The sequence below is a fragment of the Zeus faber genome (assembly GCF_960531495.2).
Source record: "Zeus faber genome assembly, chromosome: 6".
Classification (NCBI taxonomy): domain Eukaryota; kingdom Metazoa; phylum Chordata; class Actinopteri; order Zeiformes; family Zeidae; genus Zeus; species Zeus faber.
In genome coordinates, this window is record NC_137201.1 from 35,516,902 (window position 1) to 35,533,273 (window position 16,372).

The window sequence follows — 16,372 nt, forward strand, 5'->3', positions numbered from 1 at the left end:
CCATCCATTACATTTAGCAGACGCTTTTATCCAAAGCGACTTACAATTATTCAAACACCAACGGACGCAGCCATCAGGAGCAATTAGGGGTTAAGTGTCTTGCTCAAGGACACTACAGCATGCTAGCAGGAGGAGCCTGGGATCAAACCAGCAACCTTTAGATTACTAGACTACCAGCTCTACCTCCTCCTGAGCTGACCTCCTCCTCCCCCCTCCTGAGCTACCATCCCCGGTCCATGCATGGTCCAGTTGTTGCTCTGGTTGGAACCATTTTATTATAAATTGAAGATGGTTTGCTAGATAGTAGTATCTTAAGTTTGGGGCTGCTAGGCCTCCACAGTCTTTGTTTTTCTGTAGTGTTGCTAGTTTAATTCTAGATTTCTTGTATTTCCAATAAAATGTATTGACTATTGAGTCTAGAGTATTAAACCAATGTACTGTTGGATGCACTGGGGTCATTGAAAAATACATTGTTTATTTTTGGAAGTATATTGGGATAGGGATGGGTAGGTTGTTCCCTCAAATGAGGTCTTCTTCAATGGATTTGAGCAGTGGAGTGAAGTTAAGGGTAAACAAATCTCTGACAAATTGGTTAAGATATCAATACCAAGGTATCTGATATTGCCCGTTGTGATGGTTAAGTGAAGTTTCTGGGTTGCAGCATTGCAGTCCCCCCCACTGAGTGGCAAGACTGTGGTTTTAGTCCAATTTATTGAATAGTCTGAGATAGCTGAGAATTTAGATATAAGATTGAACACCTCCGGTAGGGATGATATTGGGTTCCGTATGTACAACAAGATATCGTCTGCATACAAACTGATTTTGTGAACAGAGTTTCCTGTTTGTATGGCTACAATATTATTGTTTGGATGGATGGCGGCCACGAGGGGTTCAATAAAGATGGCGAAAAGTAAAGGGGAGAGCGGACATTCTTGTCTTGTGCCGCCTTGTAGAATGAAACACTGTGAAGTGTAACCATCGGCGATGACAGAAGCAGATGGGGAGTTGTAGAGGATTGTGATCTATTGAATGAGTGACTCTCCAATGATGACTCCAGTGATTGTTTTAACAAGTAATGATGTTCTGATTTGACAGAGAGACAGATGGGATGGAGCTACTGAGCAGCGCCCCCTGCAGTGCAGTTAGGAACTATAGCTTCAGGTTTAGTCTGAAAGGTGAACAATCGAATTGTTATTAATCTGATCTGATCTGATCTGATCTGATCGGATCTGTGTGGTCTGATTGATCTGATCGGATCGGATCTGATCTGATCAAATCTGATCTGATCTGAACTGGTCTGATCTGATCGGATCTGTTCTGATCGGATCTAATCTCATCTGTTCCGATCTGAACTGATCTGATCTGATCTGATCTGATCTGATCTGTTCTGATCTGAACTGATTTGATTTGATTTGATTTGATCTGATCTGATTTGATCTGATCTGATTTGAACAGATCAGATCAGATCAGTCTGTGAAAAAATACTTTCTAGTTCAGAAGGTAAAACCAGGAAGTGAATTCAGTTTGAAGAATTCCAAACTACAGAACATGGTTTGAAGAGTCACACTTTATTTACAAAAATACTGCGAACAGGACAGTCAGTGGCGGGAAGCGAGATGGATGTGACATGAGGAGGTACACACTAAGCCACGCCTCAGTCAACTGGAAACCAGTAGGACCTGAGCTGTAACCAGTAGGACCTGAGCTCCAAGCTGCTGGTGCTTCTGGTTTACTTTCTGCGGCGGGCAGCGGCTCCCTTCTTGCTGCTGTGATACCAGATAGAACACAGAGGAAGTGAGGAATGTGACCAGTACAACCAGTCTTGACTGGAGAGCCTGGCAGCTGACCAGTACAGGCAGCCAGTGCAGGTGTCATGCACGTTACCACACCAGTCTGGGTTTCAAACCAGGAACCCTGCGGGCAGCACACCAGCATGCTGTACTTACCTGCACACACACACACACTCACACACACACACACACACACTCACACACACACAGTCACACACACAAACACACACACTCACACAAACACACACTCACACAGATACACACACACATACACACAGACACACACACACACACACACGCACACACACACACTCACATTCACACAGACACACACGCACACTCACACACACACACACACACGCACACACACACACTCACACACACGCACATTCACACAGACACACACGCACACTCACACACACACACACACACACATACACACACACACAAACACACACACAGACACACTCACACAGATACACACACACACACATACACACAGACACACACACACACACTCACACGCACACACACACACACTCACACACACGGACACGCACACCCACACACACAAAAACACTCACACAGACACACACACACACACAGACACACACACACACACACAATCACACACACACTCACACATACACACACACTCAGACACACACACTTACACAGATACACACAACCTCACACACACACACAGACAGACACACACTCACACACACACACAGACACACACACACACTCACACACACACTCACACACACACTCACACACTGGCGGTGGGACCTCAGATCTCTTACCATGGTTACCTCCTCGTCCTTGGGTTAAAATGTGGATGTTAGTACTTTAATAGCAGTATAACATGTATACTGTAGTACTAAAGTAGTACTGTAGTAGTACTGTGTAGTACTATTGTTATATACTACCATCATCCATCCATCATTCCATCTGTGTTCTTTCCATCATGGATGTAGAGTGGGGCTGACTAGATGAGGACATGAAGGAGGACCTGTCTGTCCTCCCACAGAGAGTAAGTGTGGAGATGGTGCTGATAGCCAGATAGACGGATAGACAGATGGCTAGATATATGGATAGATAAATGGATAGATTGATAGATAGATAGACAGACAGACAGACAGACAGACAGACAGACAGACAGACAGACAGACAGACAGACAGACAGACAGATAGATAGATAGATAGATAGATAGATAGATAGATAGATAGATAGACAGACAGACAGACAGACAGACAGACAGACAGACAGACAGACAGACAGACAGACAGACAGACAGACAGACAGACAGACAGACAGACAGACAGACAGACAGACAGACAGACAGATAGATAGATAGATAGATAGATAGAAACTGGATAGAAACGTACTGTTTTTGTAATTCGTCGATTCTCTTCCTGAGGACCTGAGAGAGAACACCAGGACATTTAACAAGACACGTTTACCTCTGAGATGATCCTCCTCTCTTCCTTCTCTTCCTCCTCTCCTCCTCTCCTCTCCTCCTTTCCTCCTCTCCTCTCCTCCTCCTCCTCCTCTCCTCCTTTCCTCCTCTCCTCTCCTCCTCCTCCTCCTCTCCTCATTTCCCAGTCATGGACCAATGAGAGTGGTTCCAGTTCACCAGGTGACTTCTGGATAGAGATACTTACCTGCACACAGCACACACAGCCCATGTTGCCATGACGTCTAAACCCAGAACCTGCAGAGCAACTCGACGTTCCTCGAGAACATCTAGATCATCTAGAACATTTGGAACCTCTAGAACCTGTAGAACATCTGGAACCAGTATAACATCTAGAACCTATAGAACATCTAGATCCTGTAGAACATCTGGAACCAGTATAACATCTAGAACCTATAGAACATCTAGATCCTGTAGAACATCTGGAACTAGTATAACATCTAGAACCTATAGAACATCTAGATCCTGTAGAACATCTCGATCCTGTAGAACATCTGGAAGCAGTATAACATCGAGAACCTATAGAACATCTAGATCCTGTAGAAAATCTAGATCCTGTAGAACATCTATTCCTGTAGAACATGTAGAACATGTAGAACATCTAGAACATGTAGAACATCTAGATCCTGTAGAACATCTAGAACTTGTAGAACATCTCGATCCTGTAGAACATCTATTCCTGTAGAACATCTAGATCCTGTAGAACATCTGGAAGCAGTATAACATCGAGAACCTATAGAACATCTAGATCCTGTAGAAAATCTAGATCCTGTAGAACATCTATTCCTGTAGAACATGTAGAACATGTAGAACATCTAGAACATGTAGAACATCTAGATCCTGTAGAACATCTAGAACTTGTAGAACATCTAGATCCTGTAGAACATCTATTCCTGTAGAACATCTAGAACCTGTAGAACCTCAGGAACTTGTAGAACATCTAGAACAGCTATAACCTGTAGAACATCTAAAACCTCCAGACCTCTCGAACATCTAGAGCTCTAGAGCATTTAAAACCTGCAGAACCTCCTTCTTCCAGATCCAGGATGAACTGATCTCAGTGCTTGTGTGTGTTGTGTTCCTTCTCCTCCGCCGGCGTCTTGCCTCCGTCATGCGAGCGGATGCAGAACATGCAGTGCGGGTTCTGACCCCACGACCTCCTTCTACTTACAATTTACTGAGCTCCTCCACTCGCTTACGCAGTGTGGTGACCTGAGGAGACCAGAGCACATCAAGTCACATCTGGACCTTCACAGAGCTGCACCATCACATCCAACCCCATCTGCACCATCACATCCAACCCCCTCTGCACAATCACATCTATCTACCCATCACATAGATACGTAGATAGATAGATAGATAGATAGATAGATAGATAGATAGATAGATAGATAGATAGATAGCCAGATAGACAGATAGACAGATAGATAGATAGATAGATAGACAGATAGATAGATAGACAGATAGATAGATAGATAGCCAGATAGACAGATAGATAGACAGATAGATAGATAGACAGATAGACAGATAGATAGACAGATAGACAGATAGACAGATACCTCATACTTCTGCAGCTTCAGTCTCTCCAAGTGGTCAAACTTCTCGGACTCCAGCTGACACATCCATTCATGCAGCTCATTGATCTTATCCCTGGAGAAGAAGTACAATGACATAACAAAATATAACATGACATAAGATATCATAACATGGGGGGGATGGCAGCTCAGGAGGTAGAGCTGGTGGTCTAGTGATCTAAAGGTTGCTGGTTGGATCCCAGGCTCCTCCTGCTAGCATGCTGTAGTGTCCTTGAGCAAGACACTTAACCCCTCATTGCTCCTGATGGCTGCGTCAGTCGGTCTTTGAACAATTGTAAGTCGCTTTGGATAAAAGCGTCTGATCAATGACTAAATGTAATGTAAATGTAAATGTAATGTAACATAAAATGATATAACATCATATAACATAACACAACACAACACAACACAACACAACACAACACAACACAACATAACATAACATAATATTCATTGATATAATATAACATCATATAACATAACATAATATAACACAACATAATATAACATAACATAATATTCAATGATATAACATAACATAACATAACATAACATTAAATGATATAATATAACATCATATAACATAACATAATATAACACAACACAGCATAATACAACATAACATAACATAATATTGAATGATATAATATAACATCACATAACATAATACAACACAACATAACATAATATTACATTTAGCAGACGCTTTTATCCAAAGCGACTTACAATTATTCAAACAGCGACGGACGCAGTCATCAGGAGCAATTAGGGGTTAAGTGTCTTGCTCAAGGACACTACAGCATGCTAGCAGGAGGAGCCTGGGATCCAACCAGCAACCTTTAGATTACTAGACCACCAGCTCTACCGCCTGAGCTACCATCCCCCCCATATTAAATGATATAATATAACATCCCATAACATAATATAATATAATACAACACAACACAACATAATATAACATCACATTATATAACATAACATAACATAATCTGGGTCAAATGCAGAGGCCACATTTCACCGGCCACCATCCAAAAGCATGTGCATGTCTGTATGCATGAGTTGTAGTGTGGTGTGTTGTGTGATCAGTAAAGATTCTTCTTCTATTCTAGATAACATAACATAATAAAACATAACATAATATAAAATAATATAACTTAATACAACATGACATCATATAACATAATATAATATAATATAATATAATATAATATAATATAATATAATATAATATAATATAATATAATATAACATAACATATTATAATATAACATAATACAACATGACATAATATAACATCATATAATATAATATAATATAATATAATATAACATCGTCGTTCGTTTAGGGCTACACAGGCAATTGGACATGAGCCAAGAAGTGGTATCGTCATCCAGTTCAATGAGGCCACTGACTCCATGTGGTGATTTGAAGATTGGGCATTCATCAATGATGTGTTCAACAGTCTGTGGTTTTCCGCATTCACAGAGATTTGTGGCAGACACTCCAATCATATGCAGATAGGTTTGGGTCTTTGCTACTCCAGAGCGAAGTCTGTTGAGGTTGACCCAGGCATTCCGTGGTAGGTCACACCCAGACGGATTGGTTGAAGGGGAGTTGATGAACTTCCTCAACGTGGAGGTTGACTCGGACCATTGCTTGTTCCAGCAGTCAAGGATCCATCCAGGGTGTGGAGGGCTCGTGGTAAGGAGTCTCCTAGCTTCGGTGGAGAAGTGTCTGTGTTTGAGTCTCTGGTGGTCATATTCAGCAGGCGGGGGGATCAAGCTTGTTGGCTCATCTGCACTCTTGCAGGCCAGCTTCAAGGTCAGGAAGTTACGAGGGAGCTCTGGAGGTGGAATGCCAGACAGTATGGGGAGGAACTCGACAGGGGTTGATGGCAGGGCACCACTAATTAGCCTCATGGCGTTGTTAAGCACAACATCAACACAGGCTGTATGGCTGCTGTGACTCCATGCAGGGGCGGCATACTCAGCCGTTGAGTATGCGAGGGCAAGGGTAGAGGTGCGCAGGGTGGTGAAGTTTGCACCCCATCCAGTGCCAGCCAGTCTCTTCAGGAGGTTTACACGGGCAGCGGTCTTGGCAGCAACTTGTTAGATGTGTGGCTTGAAGGTGAGGCTACGGTCAAGTGTGACACAGAGATATTTAGGGTTGGGGTCATGCCTGACGATGCTGCCGTCAAGTGTGATGTTCAGCATGGTATTCGCACATCGATTGGCAAGATGGAACACTGAGCAAACTGTCTTGGGCAGGCTTAGCTTGAGATGCCATTTGTGGAAGTACCTGCTCTGTAGCGAGAGATCTTTCTCAAGGGCATTCTCAACCACAGTGTATAGTTAAAAAGTGTAGGGGCAAGAATAGAGCCTTGGGGGAGCCCGTTCCTCAGTCTTCTTCTCTTGCTGCGTTGGCCGTTTGAGGTCTCCAGTACGAAGGTACAGTCCTGTATAAGCAGCATGATGAACTTCATGAGCTTAACATCAGGCAAAGTCTTCAGGAGCTTGAGGTAGAGGCCTCTGTGCCAAACTATGTCATATGTCATGGCTCATGTTATTCAGGAACTCAGGGTGGATGTTGTCGTTTCCAGGAGCCTTATTTACCTTGAGGGATTTCAGAGCTGCAACAATTTCTTCTGACGAAATGGGCTGGGAAAGGGGGCTGGATTGAGGAACTGTCCTGGTGAGTTTCCTGATGTCTGCGACTACTTCTCTGGTGAAGGCTTTTGCCTCAGATGAGCGGTCTTTCCATCTGCCGTTATCAGCGAGTACAGAGGCTATCGCATTCGCTGCTATGGGGCATGGTCTAGCTGGGCAACTTCGCTCAGTTAGCTGGTTGATCATATTCCAGGCCCTACGACTAGAATGTGAAGTTGATTTTGTTTACTTCCTCCTCCCTAACCTTTCTCTTCTGCCCAAGAAGATCCAGCAGTTGGTCACCACGGAGAAAGCGTTGGTCAGTGTCGGTGGCATTCAGGTACTCCTTGTACAGTTTCTCACAGTCTTTATCCCAGCAAGGTATATGTGGGTCCCTGCGGCCTCTTGGGATGGAGAGCTTGGCAGCCTTGTTGAGCAGGATGCAGAAGGCGTTATAAGCTCCATTCACATTGGATGATGGGTCAGGTAGGCTTGCTGTTAATTTCCTGGTGAGTTCTGAAAACTTTTGCCAGTTAGCCTTCCTGAAATTCCATCTTCTTCTGTTGAGGCTAGAGATGGCCAACTTGATGTCACTGGAGATGATGATGGGCGAGTGACCAGATCTAGGGAACTTCTGTAGAATCATTCTGTTGCAGCGTCTGCTGATGTTGTTGGAGACAAAGGACAGATCAGGGCATGTCCAGGTGCCGTGTCTGCCAGAGTAAAAGGTTCTGGGGTCCTTGTTGTCGCAGAGCAGATGAAGGTTGTTACTTTCTGCCCAGTCGCTAGCAACAGAGCCATTTCTGTCAGTGTTTGAGTACCCCCATTTGATGTTCCTACAGTTAAAATCACAGCAGACAAAAGAGTTCACAGGGGAGGAAGGATATATCCAACTCAGCAGGTGGTGGTTTGTAGATGTTGCAAAAGGTGGTGCCCAGAGCTTCCATGGTGCACCATTCAATGGCAGAGTTAGCTGGAGATTGCTGGAGGGCTCTTGCATTTATTCCCTGTTTGGTGTAGCAGGCAATGCCGTGTTTGTTGTGACCTATGAAGCTGATGAGGTCTGAACCATCGATGAGTAGCTTGTCTTCAGTGACACAGTGGGTCTCTTGTAGCAGCAGTATGTTCGCCTGATGTTGGTTGGCAATGTGCTGGATGAGATCACGCTTCGACCGTGTCAGGCCCTCTGCATTCAGTTGCAGTAGACACACTTCGGTGTTAGCCATGAGGCTCGTCTTGACAGACGTGTAGTGGGTACTGTACTGTTGAGGACGGAGGGCTGTTGATGTAGAATCTGTGTAGTACTAGTATGACTGGTTTGGTTGGATTCTTCGGTATCTTCAGATCGGGATCGTCAGGGTCGTCGGAATCCGTAGCAGGGCCACCACGTGCAGGTACCAGTCTTGACCCCAAATATAATATAATATAGTATAGTATAACATAATATAACATAATACAACATGACATAATATAACATTATACAATATAATATGATATAACATAATATCATATAATATAACATAATATAACATAATACAACATGACATAATATAACATTATATAATATAATATAATATAACATAATATAATATAACATAATACAACATGACATATAACATAATATAATATAATATAATATAACATAATATAATATAACATAATATAACATAATACAACATGACATAATATAACATAATATAATATAATATAACATAATATAATACAACACAACATAATATAACATAATACAACATTACATAATATAACATAATATAATATAACATAATATAACATAACACACCATAATATTACATAACATAACATAACATCGCATAACAAAATATAACATGATATAATATAATATAACATTACATAATAAAACATAAAATTGTATAACATAATATAACATAATATAACATAATACACAATTACATAATATAATATAACATAACATAACATAACATATTATACTTTAGTATAATACAACAAAACATATCATAATATAACGTTAAATAATAAAACATAATATTGTATAACATAATATAACATAATATTGTATAATATAATATAACCTAACATAATATAACATAATATAACATTACATAATATAACATAATATTACAGAACATGATATAATATAACATAACATTATATATCATAATTAACCATAACACAATGACAATATAATACGACATAATATAACATAATATAACATAACATAAAGCAAAATAATATAACATAGCATGACAACATAACACAATATAACATAACATGACATAACATAACATAACACAACATAACTTAACAGAACAGAACAGAACAGAACAGAACAGAACAGAACAGAACAGAACAGAACACAAAATAGCACAGCATAACATAACATAACATAACATAAAATGTATAATGATGAAAATCCACTCCAGTGCGGTACTACAGTGCAGTAGTACAGTACTACAGTCCAGTACTGCAATGCACTACTACAGTACTACAATGCAGTGCTGCAGTACTGCAATACTCCAGGAGCCTGTACCTCAGTTTGTCCTCGCCCAGATGGTCGATGTTCAGAGCTTTGCGTCTGGAGGCCAGGATCTTCTTCTTCTTCTCTCTCTCTGTCTCTTTCTTTCCACCTCTCTTCTGGTCCGCCTAGTACCAACACACACACCTTCAATAAGTACTACTACCACTCTTGTACTAGAGTATTCCTGCATGTACTGTGTGTCCTGACTAACTGTGTAGGTGCTAGGGCTGCAGATATTACTCTATATTCACATTCAAATTCGTAATCTTTATTATTTTAATGTTAGAATAAATTCTAATTTTTAATGTTCAAATGTAGTCCTGGAGGTTGGGGCAGAACTTCTCCCAACAAAGCAAATACAACCGTAGATGCATTTCATTTACTCCGTTTCCTGCTGCCGCTCCGCTGTGGAGCAGATCTCAGATCGCTCCTGAAAAAATCTTGCCCGTGTTTTCGTAGTAGCATAGATGTACTAGTAGTAGTAGTAGTAGTAGTGGTATTGGTAGTAGTGATATAAGTAGTAGTAGTAGTACTAGTAGTAGTAGTAGTAGTAGTAGTACTAGTCGTAGTACTGACTCTATAGGTGGCTGCTGTAGTTAGAACCCATGTTGGACAGTGTGAAGCAGTACTAGTATTAGTAGTAGTAGTAGTAGTAGTAATTGTAGTAGTAGCAATAGTATTAGTAGAAGTAGCAGTACTAGTAGTAGTACTAGTTATGGTAGGTAGAACTAGTACTAGTAGTAGCAGTACTATTTGTAGTACTAGTAGAAGTACTGACTCTGCAGGTGGCTGCTGTTGTTAGAACCCATGTTGGACAGTGTCTAGTAGTGGTAGTGTAGTGCTAGTACTAGTAGTAGTACTAGTTCTGGTAGAACTAATACTAGTAGTAGCAGTACTATTTGTATTACTAGTAGAAGTACTGACTCTCTGCAGGTGGCTCCTGTAGTTAGAACCCATGTTGGACAGTGTGAAGCAGTACTAGTATTAGTAGTAGTAGTAGTAGTAGTAATTGTAGTAGTAGCAATAGTATTAGTAGAAGTAGCAGTAGTAGTAGTAGAACTAGTAGTAGTACTGACTCTGCAGGTGGCTGTTGTTGTTAGAACCCATGTTGGACAGTGTCTAGTAGTGGTAGTGTAGTTCTAGTACTAGTAGTAGTACTAGATCTGGTAGGTAGAACTAGTACTAGTAGTAGCAGTACTATTTGTAGTACTAGTAGAAGTACTGACTCTCTGCAGGTGGCTGCTGTAGTTAGAACCCATGTTGGACAGCGCTGACTTCTTCTTTGCGTCCTCTTCAGCTTTCTTCTTGGCATCAGCCTCCTCCTTCCTCTGCCTCTCCTCCTGCAGACAGGAAGTGGCCAACAGGAAGTAGTCAAGAGGAAGTGGCCAACAGAAAGTAGACTGATCTCTAAGGAAGTAAAGGGATTAAAGAGGAAGAGCTATAGACGGGGTAGAAACCGTCTTACCTCACGTCTCGCCTGGCGCTCCTTGTCCTTCTCCGCTCTAATCCTCTGCTGCTCCGCCCTCTCGGCTCTGCGCTTCTCCTGCAGCAGGAAACAAACCCGTGGTCACTTCCTGTTCCCACTGAGTCAGCCGGGGCGTCATGTGACCCCATGGGACACGAGTCACATGACGCTTCACAGGCTTCACTTCTCTCTGTTCAAATATTTTAAAGGATTTAACTCCAGGAACCTGGAAACAGTTTGTGAGGGGATGACAGGGTGGATGCTGCTCTACCCCGTTTGTGGATGTTCCTCCATCTACCCGCACCGTCCCCAAGTGTCCAAAACGTTGCTGCTAAACCTGACTAGGTGGAGCTACAGGTCCCATGTTTCTCCATCATGGCTTCCTGTTTAGAATTCAATATAAAATAATTGTAATACGGATAGAGCGCTATGCGGTCACTGAGCTCCACCCTGACACCAATCACCTCCTCCACCCTGAGACCGATCACCTCCTCCACCCTCCATTAGGAAGCAGCTGAAGACTCACGATTCTGGCCATCAGTGCGATGAGCTCCTCCTCCTCCTTCTTTCTGCACTCAAAGTGAGCATCGATCAGGCCCTGCAGCTCCACCAGGTCCTTGTTCTGACGCTTCTTCTGGATGTCCTATGGAGACCAAGGGGGGAGCCGTCAAACAGAAGAACCCCCACCCGGAACCACCCCAACCCTTCACAGGGAACACTCACATCAAAGTCCACCTTCTCTCCGTCAGGGATCTTGGGGGCGCTGGGCCTGCGGGACCAGAGATGGAAGGTTTGGATCTCAGGAGGATCACATGTTGGAGGAAGGTTTTCAAAGGTGGAGTTGGGTACGGAGGGACTTACTTGAACTTTGGCTTCTCCTCTGCGCGTTGGGAAGGAAGGTGGCGGATACATGTGGTCGGGTTAGAAATGCAGATCAGCCAATCAGGCATTAGCAGGTTTTCACCCAAATGAAAAGTAGAATTAACTACAGTAAAGAGCTGCAGTAGGTGCATTGTTTGGCTTTGAAGTTAGGGTTAGAAAGAAAGAAGAGTTAAAAAAACAAAACATGGAAACTGGACGTATTAATACCTCGTAAACAACCAAGGGAAATATTTAGCTGTGAGTGCGGTTGCAGAAAAATGTTCTGAAACTAATCAATTCTGCTTCATTCAACTCTGCAGAGACAACCGGAGGATTTTCACGTCATCCACCTTCAACTCCTTTCAGTGTGAATATGCAAACCTGTCGATCTGCTTTGGCTTGACCCCAAAACCCCAAAACCCTCCTTCCCCAAGACAGACACACAGCATCCTGTGGATTCATGCCATGCTCAGTGCTAACAATGTCTTATTCTTTCACCCTTTTCCTCCACATTTCTTTACAAAGGCTCTGAGATGCATTTCATGTCGCGCTCCTCTAATTTGAATTCATTTGGATTTGGATGAGATTTGGACGGATTGAGACTTGCACCCGGAACAGCCCTGCCAACACCAGAACCACACATGAGCTTCATCAAGGTTTAGTCCACATACCTTCCTCCTCCAGGCCGTCTGCATGCAGCGAGCAACAAAACAAGAGCAGAACAGAGCGTCAGGTCCGGCAGAGCGGCTTCAACAGCAAACGGACAAGGCAACAGTCCAACCTGCATTTGCTCAAATATATACCAAATATATTTTTCATATATATATATATATATATATATATATATATATATGAAAAATACCTAGTATCTATCTATACATATATATATATATATATATATATATATATATATATATATATATATATATATATATATATATATATATATATATATATATATATATATACCTAGTATCTATCTATATATATATATATATATATATATATATTTATATTAAATAAAATATAAAAAAATAAATACATTCATAGTTTTTGGATCCAACAGATTTTCTCAATTTATCGGGTTAGCGGTCAGGTGGCAGTTAAAGCTCCCATATGCTACCATTTCAGCAAGATCCAATTTTAATATCATAAATTGTTATAATTCTTTTTGAATTCTATTTAGAAACGTCCTTCCAGCTAAACTGTGTGCGTCTCCTACTCAAGTGATTGTCTATCTGTCGGAGAAGCCCCTCCGCTCTGTTCTTCTCACTGAAGAAGACGTGTCTAGGGGAGGGGTTATGCAAATTGTCACTTGAAGATGATTGGCTGCAATACCATTTTAATGTGACGCATGGCAAAAAATTGGATTGGCTGGTCCCAGTGACGATCATTTAAAACCTTGCGATGGGTTGAATAAAAGGATGTGGGAACATTAAGTACGCAGGTTGTTGGTGCTCAGTTGGAAGGCGCTTACACAGAGAGTGTAAGACTAAAGCTACAAGACCACATGATGTTCTGCAGGCGCTTGGGGTTAGAGCATCCAGCAGACATGACGTCATGAATACAGTTTAGGAGCCATCTTGGTTTGGTGGGGCTGAAGGTGATGGTTAACGTGGTGGGATTAGCGGGTCTGTCTGAGCTGCTGCCGGGTAAAGGATGAGAGAATACCTGACATACCTTCATGCACCTCTTCCTCTGGTTCGGGTTCTTGCTCTGGTTCTACCTCTGGTTCTGGTTCGGTCTCGGGCTCTGCTTCAGGCTCTGGGGCCGCCTCGGGAGCCACCTCTACCTCCTCAACTACCTCCTCTTCTACGGCTACACCACATGCAGCGAGTCACCGGGGAGAGGAAGAGGCGATGAAAGGGTTAATACAAGCATGGAGGTGGTGAAACAGAGAGGGGAAGGGGTTTGATGGGTGGAGCTTAAGGCCTTGCCCACTGGAGGGCACTGAAGCAGGTCAGACAGAGAGCGGTTATAGAAGAAGAAGAAGGTCAGTCATAGATGGACAGAATGGTTCACGTCCCTAAAGATGGTTCTAGACTCTGCTCAGTCCTGACTCTCCTCAGGGTTAGTGGACTGTCATGCTACAGACTGTCTGACACGTTTGCAGCGTCTGGAGTCTTACCATCATAATCTTCATTTTTTTCATCCGAGAAAGAAAGGAGTAAAACAAGATTATCAAAAGATCCCGTGCGTACCCGCCGTAGACACGTGAGGGTAGCAGGGATCCATGCTGCAGGCGGGGCACAGTTTTCCTCAGGTGAAGGATCGTGGAGCTTCCAAAAAGCAGCTTCAGCTCAGGAAAACTGCGCAGGTCTCCATGCAGAGCTGCAGGATGCGTTGCCAACAGACCAGTTCACATCAGCACCAGTTTACATCTGAACCAGCTCCATCCTGGTTCGAGCAGCTGATGGAGCTTTGAGAAGCAGAGTGAAGATGCATCTGCTCTGTTGTCAATGCTGATACCTGCAACCATGTGACAGCATGTGGGCTCTCCTATTTAGCCATTTAGCCAGTTCAACCAGTGCAACCAGGGTAAACAGTGGAACCAGTTGAACTGGACAAAGAGCTGTGATGCACAACTTGATTCTGAAGGAGTCAAGCCAAACCTGGAGAAATCAATTCTGGATCTACTGTAAGAACAAAGTGACTCCTCATGGAAGCCAAAGGTCCCGAAGACAGAACATTGTTCACATTGAAGATCCAGGATGGAAAACATGATCCAACTTACCCTCAACCTGATCACTGTGAGAGAGAGAGAGAGAGAGACAGGCAGACAGAGAGTGAGACAGGTTTATTGAGTCCCAGTTAATCAGTGTACTGTAGTGATGGACGCAGCAGTTGCTCCTCAGTACTCACAGTTCCTCGGTGTCAGACATGGTGACGGTGGACGAGAACCTGAGGAGACAGCGAGGAGCTGCTGAGTATTTATAGCACAGGGTTCAGTTTCACACATCAGGGATGTACTTCCAACCCCACCCCCAGCAACCAAGCAACCATCCATCCAACCAAGCAACCATCCATCCAACCAAGAAACTATCCAACCATCCATCCAACCAAGCAACTATCCAACCATCCATCCAACCAACCAAGCAACCATCCAAGCAACCAACCACACAGAAAACCCTTATGTGTTTGGTTGCTTCAAGGAAGTTGTGAAATCTTTTGCCTTTAAATGAATTTCTTTGAAAACAAGTTCTTGGTTTATAATTAGAGCCTGGACTGAAATCCGAACCAGGTTTTGAATGTGCTCCTCTGGTGATAGCTGAGCCGGACGCACGGCATAGCTCCCAGCGGGCGTGGCCCCGGGTCGCAGGAAAGGTCGCGCTGAGCCACTTCAGGCTCAGACCAAATCCGCTGCTTCTGGTCGCTAACATCGCTGTTTGAGATGCGACCGTCATCACATCATCGCCCGATCGCATCATTGAGTGAAATAATTTTGTTCCACGTGTTTCATCCAGTTTCATGAGGTCTAATCCAACGTTCAACTGAATTGTGTTTCCATCTAAACCAGCTGAATGTGTTGTGACATGGTTAGATGTGCTAGTGGCACAAGATGAACATTATAGTCAATGAAGTAGTTAATCACAGGTATTTGTTGGAACAATCTGAAACACTTCAAAGTTGTGTTTTAAAACGTTCTATCAGGAAGAATCTTCTGGAAGAGGAATGAGAAGGTCCTGGTCCAGATGGAAGTGTCTGGTGTCTCAAGGACTCAAACCCTTGAAACTATTTCCAAGCGCACAGCTGCTAATGTGTTACAGAAACGCTCCTGGATCCGGTTTCACGCTGCTTTCCTGAATAGTGCCCAGAATTCCTCCGTCCTTTCCTTATGTGGCATCTCCGCCTCACGCTTCGCCCTCCCTCCACCCTCAGCTTAGAAGAACAATCCTTGATAAACATCATAATCAACAACAACATAATCATCTTGTAAAAGCCAAATAGTCGATATTCATCAAATCTTTAGATGCTTTGTCCCCTCTTCAGCGTTTCAGCATCGAAGCTGGACCTGGACTTGGACCTGGACCGGGACCT

At 42.8% G+C, this 16,372-nt stretch overlaps 1 protein-coding gene across 2 annotated transcripts in view; it reads right to left on the reverse strand.

Moving 5' to 3' along the window:
• Positions 1-1,547: 1,547 nt before the first annotated feature.
• The window catches only part of LOC307231471 (troponin T, fast skeletal muscle isoforms-like), a 15,721-nt gene continuing 896 nt past the window's right edge, over positions 1,548-16,372 (reverse strand). The window contains exons 2-14 of one of the 2 annotated variants that reach the window (XM_080002194.1): positions 15,197-15,235; positions 15,069-15,082; positions 14,015-14,152; positions 13,006-13,023; positions 12,335-12,353; positions 12,197-12,242; positions 12,000-12,116; positions 11,474-11,551; positions 11,235-11,348; positions 10,021-10,133; positions 4,831-4,921; positions 4,443-4,483; positions 1,548-1,766 (exon numbers count right to left, since the gene is read on the reverse strand). In XM_080002194.1, the coding sequence (XP_079858320.1) occupies positions 1,730-1,766; positions 4,443-4,483; positions 4,831-4,921; positions 10,021-10,133; positions 11,235-11,348; positions 11,474-11,551; positions 12,000-12,116; positions 12,197-12,242; positions 12,335-12,353; positions 13,006-13,023; positions 14,015-14,152; positions 15,069-15,082; positions 15,197-15,216 (846 nt within the window). In that variant the 5' untranslated portion in view covers positions 15,217-15,235 and the 3' untranslated portion in view covers positions 1,548-1,729. The remainder of the gene's footprint in view (positions 1,767-4,442; positions 4,484-4,830; positions 4,922-10,020; positions 10,134-11,234; positions 11,349-11,473; positions 11,552-11,999; positions 12,117-12,196; positions 12,243-12,334; positions 12,354-13,005; positions 13,024-14,014; positions 14,153-15,068; positions 15,083-15,196; positions 15,236-16,372) is intronic. The other variant, XM_080002195.1, reaches the window with a different exon arrangement.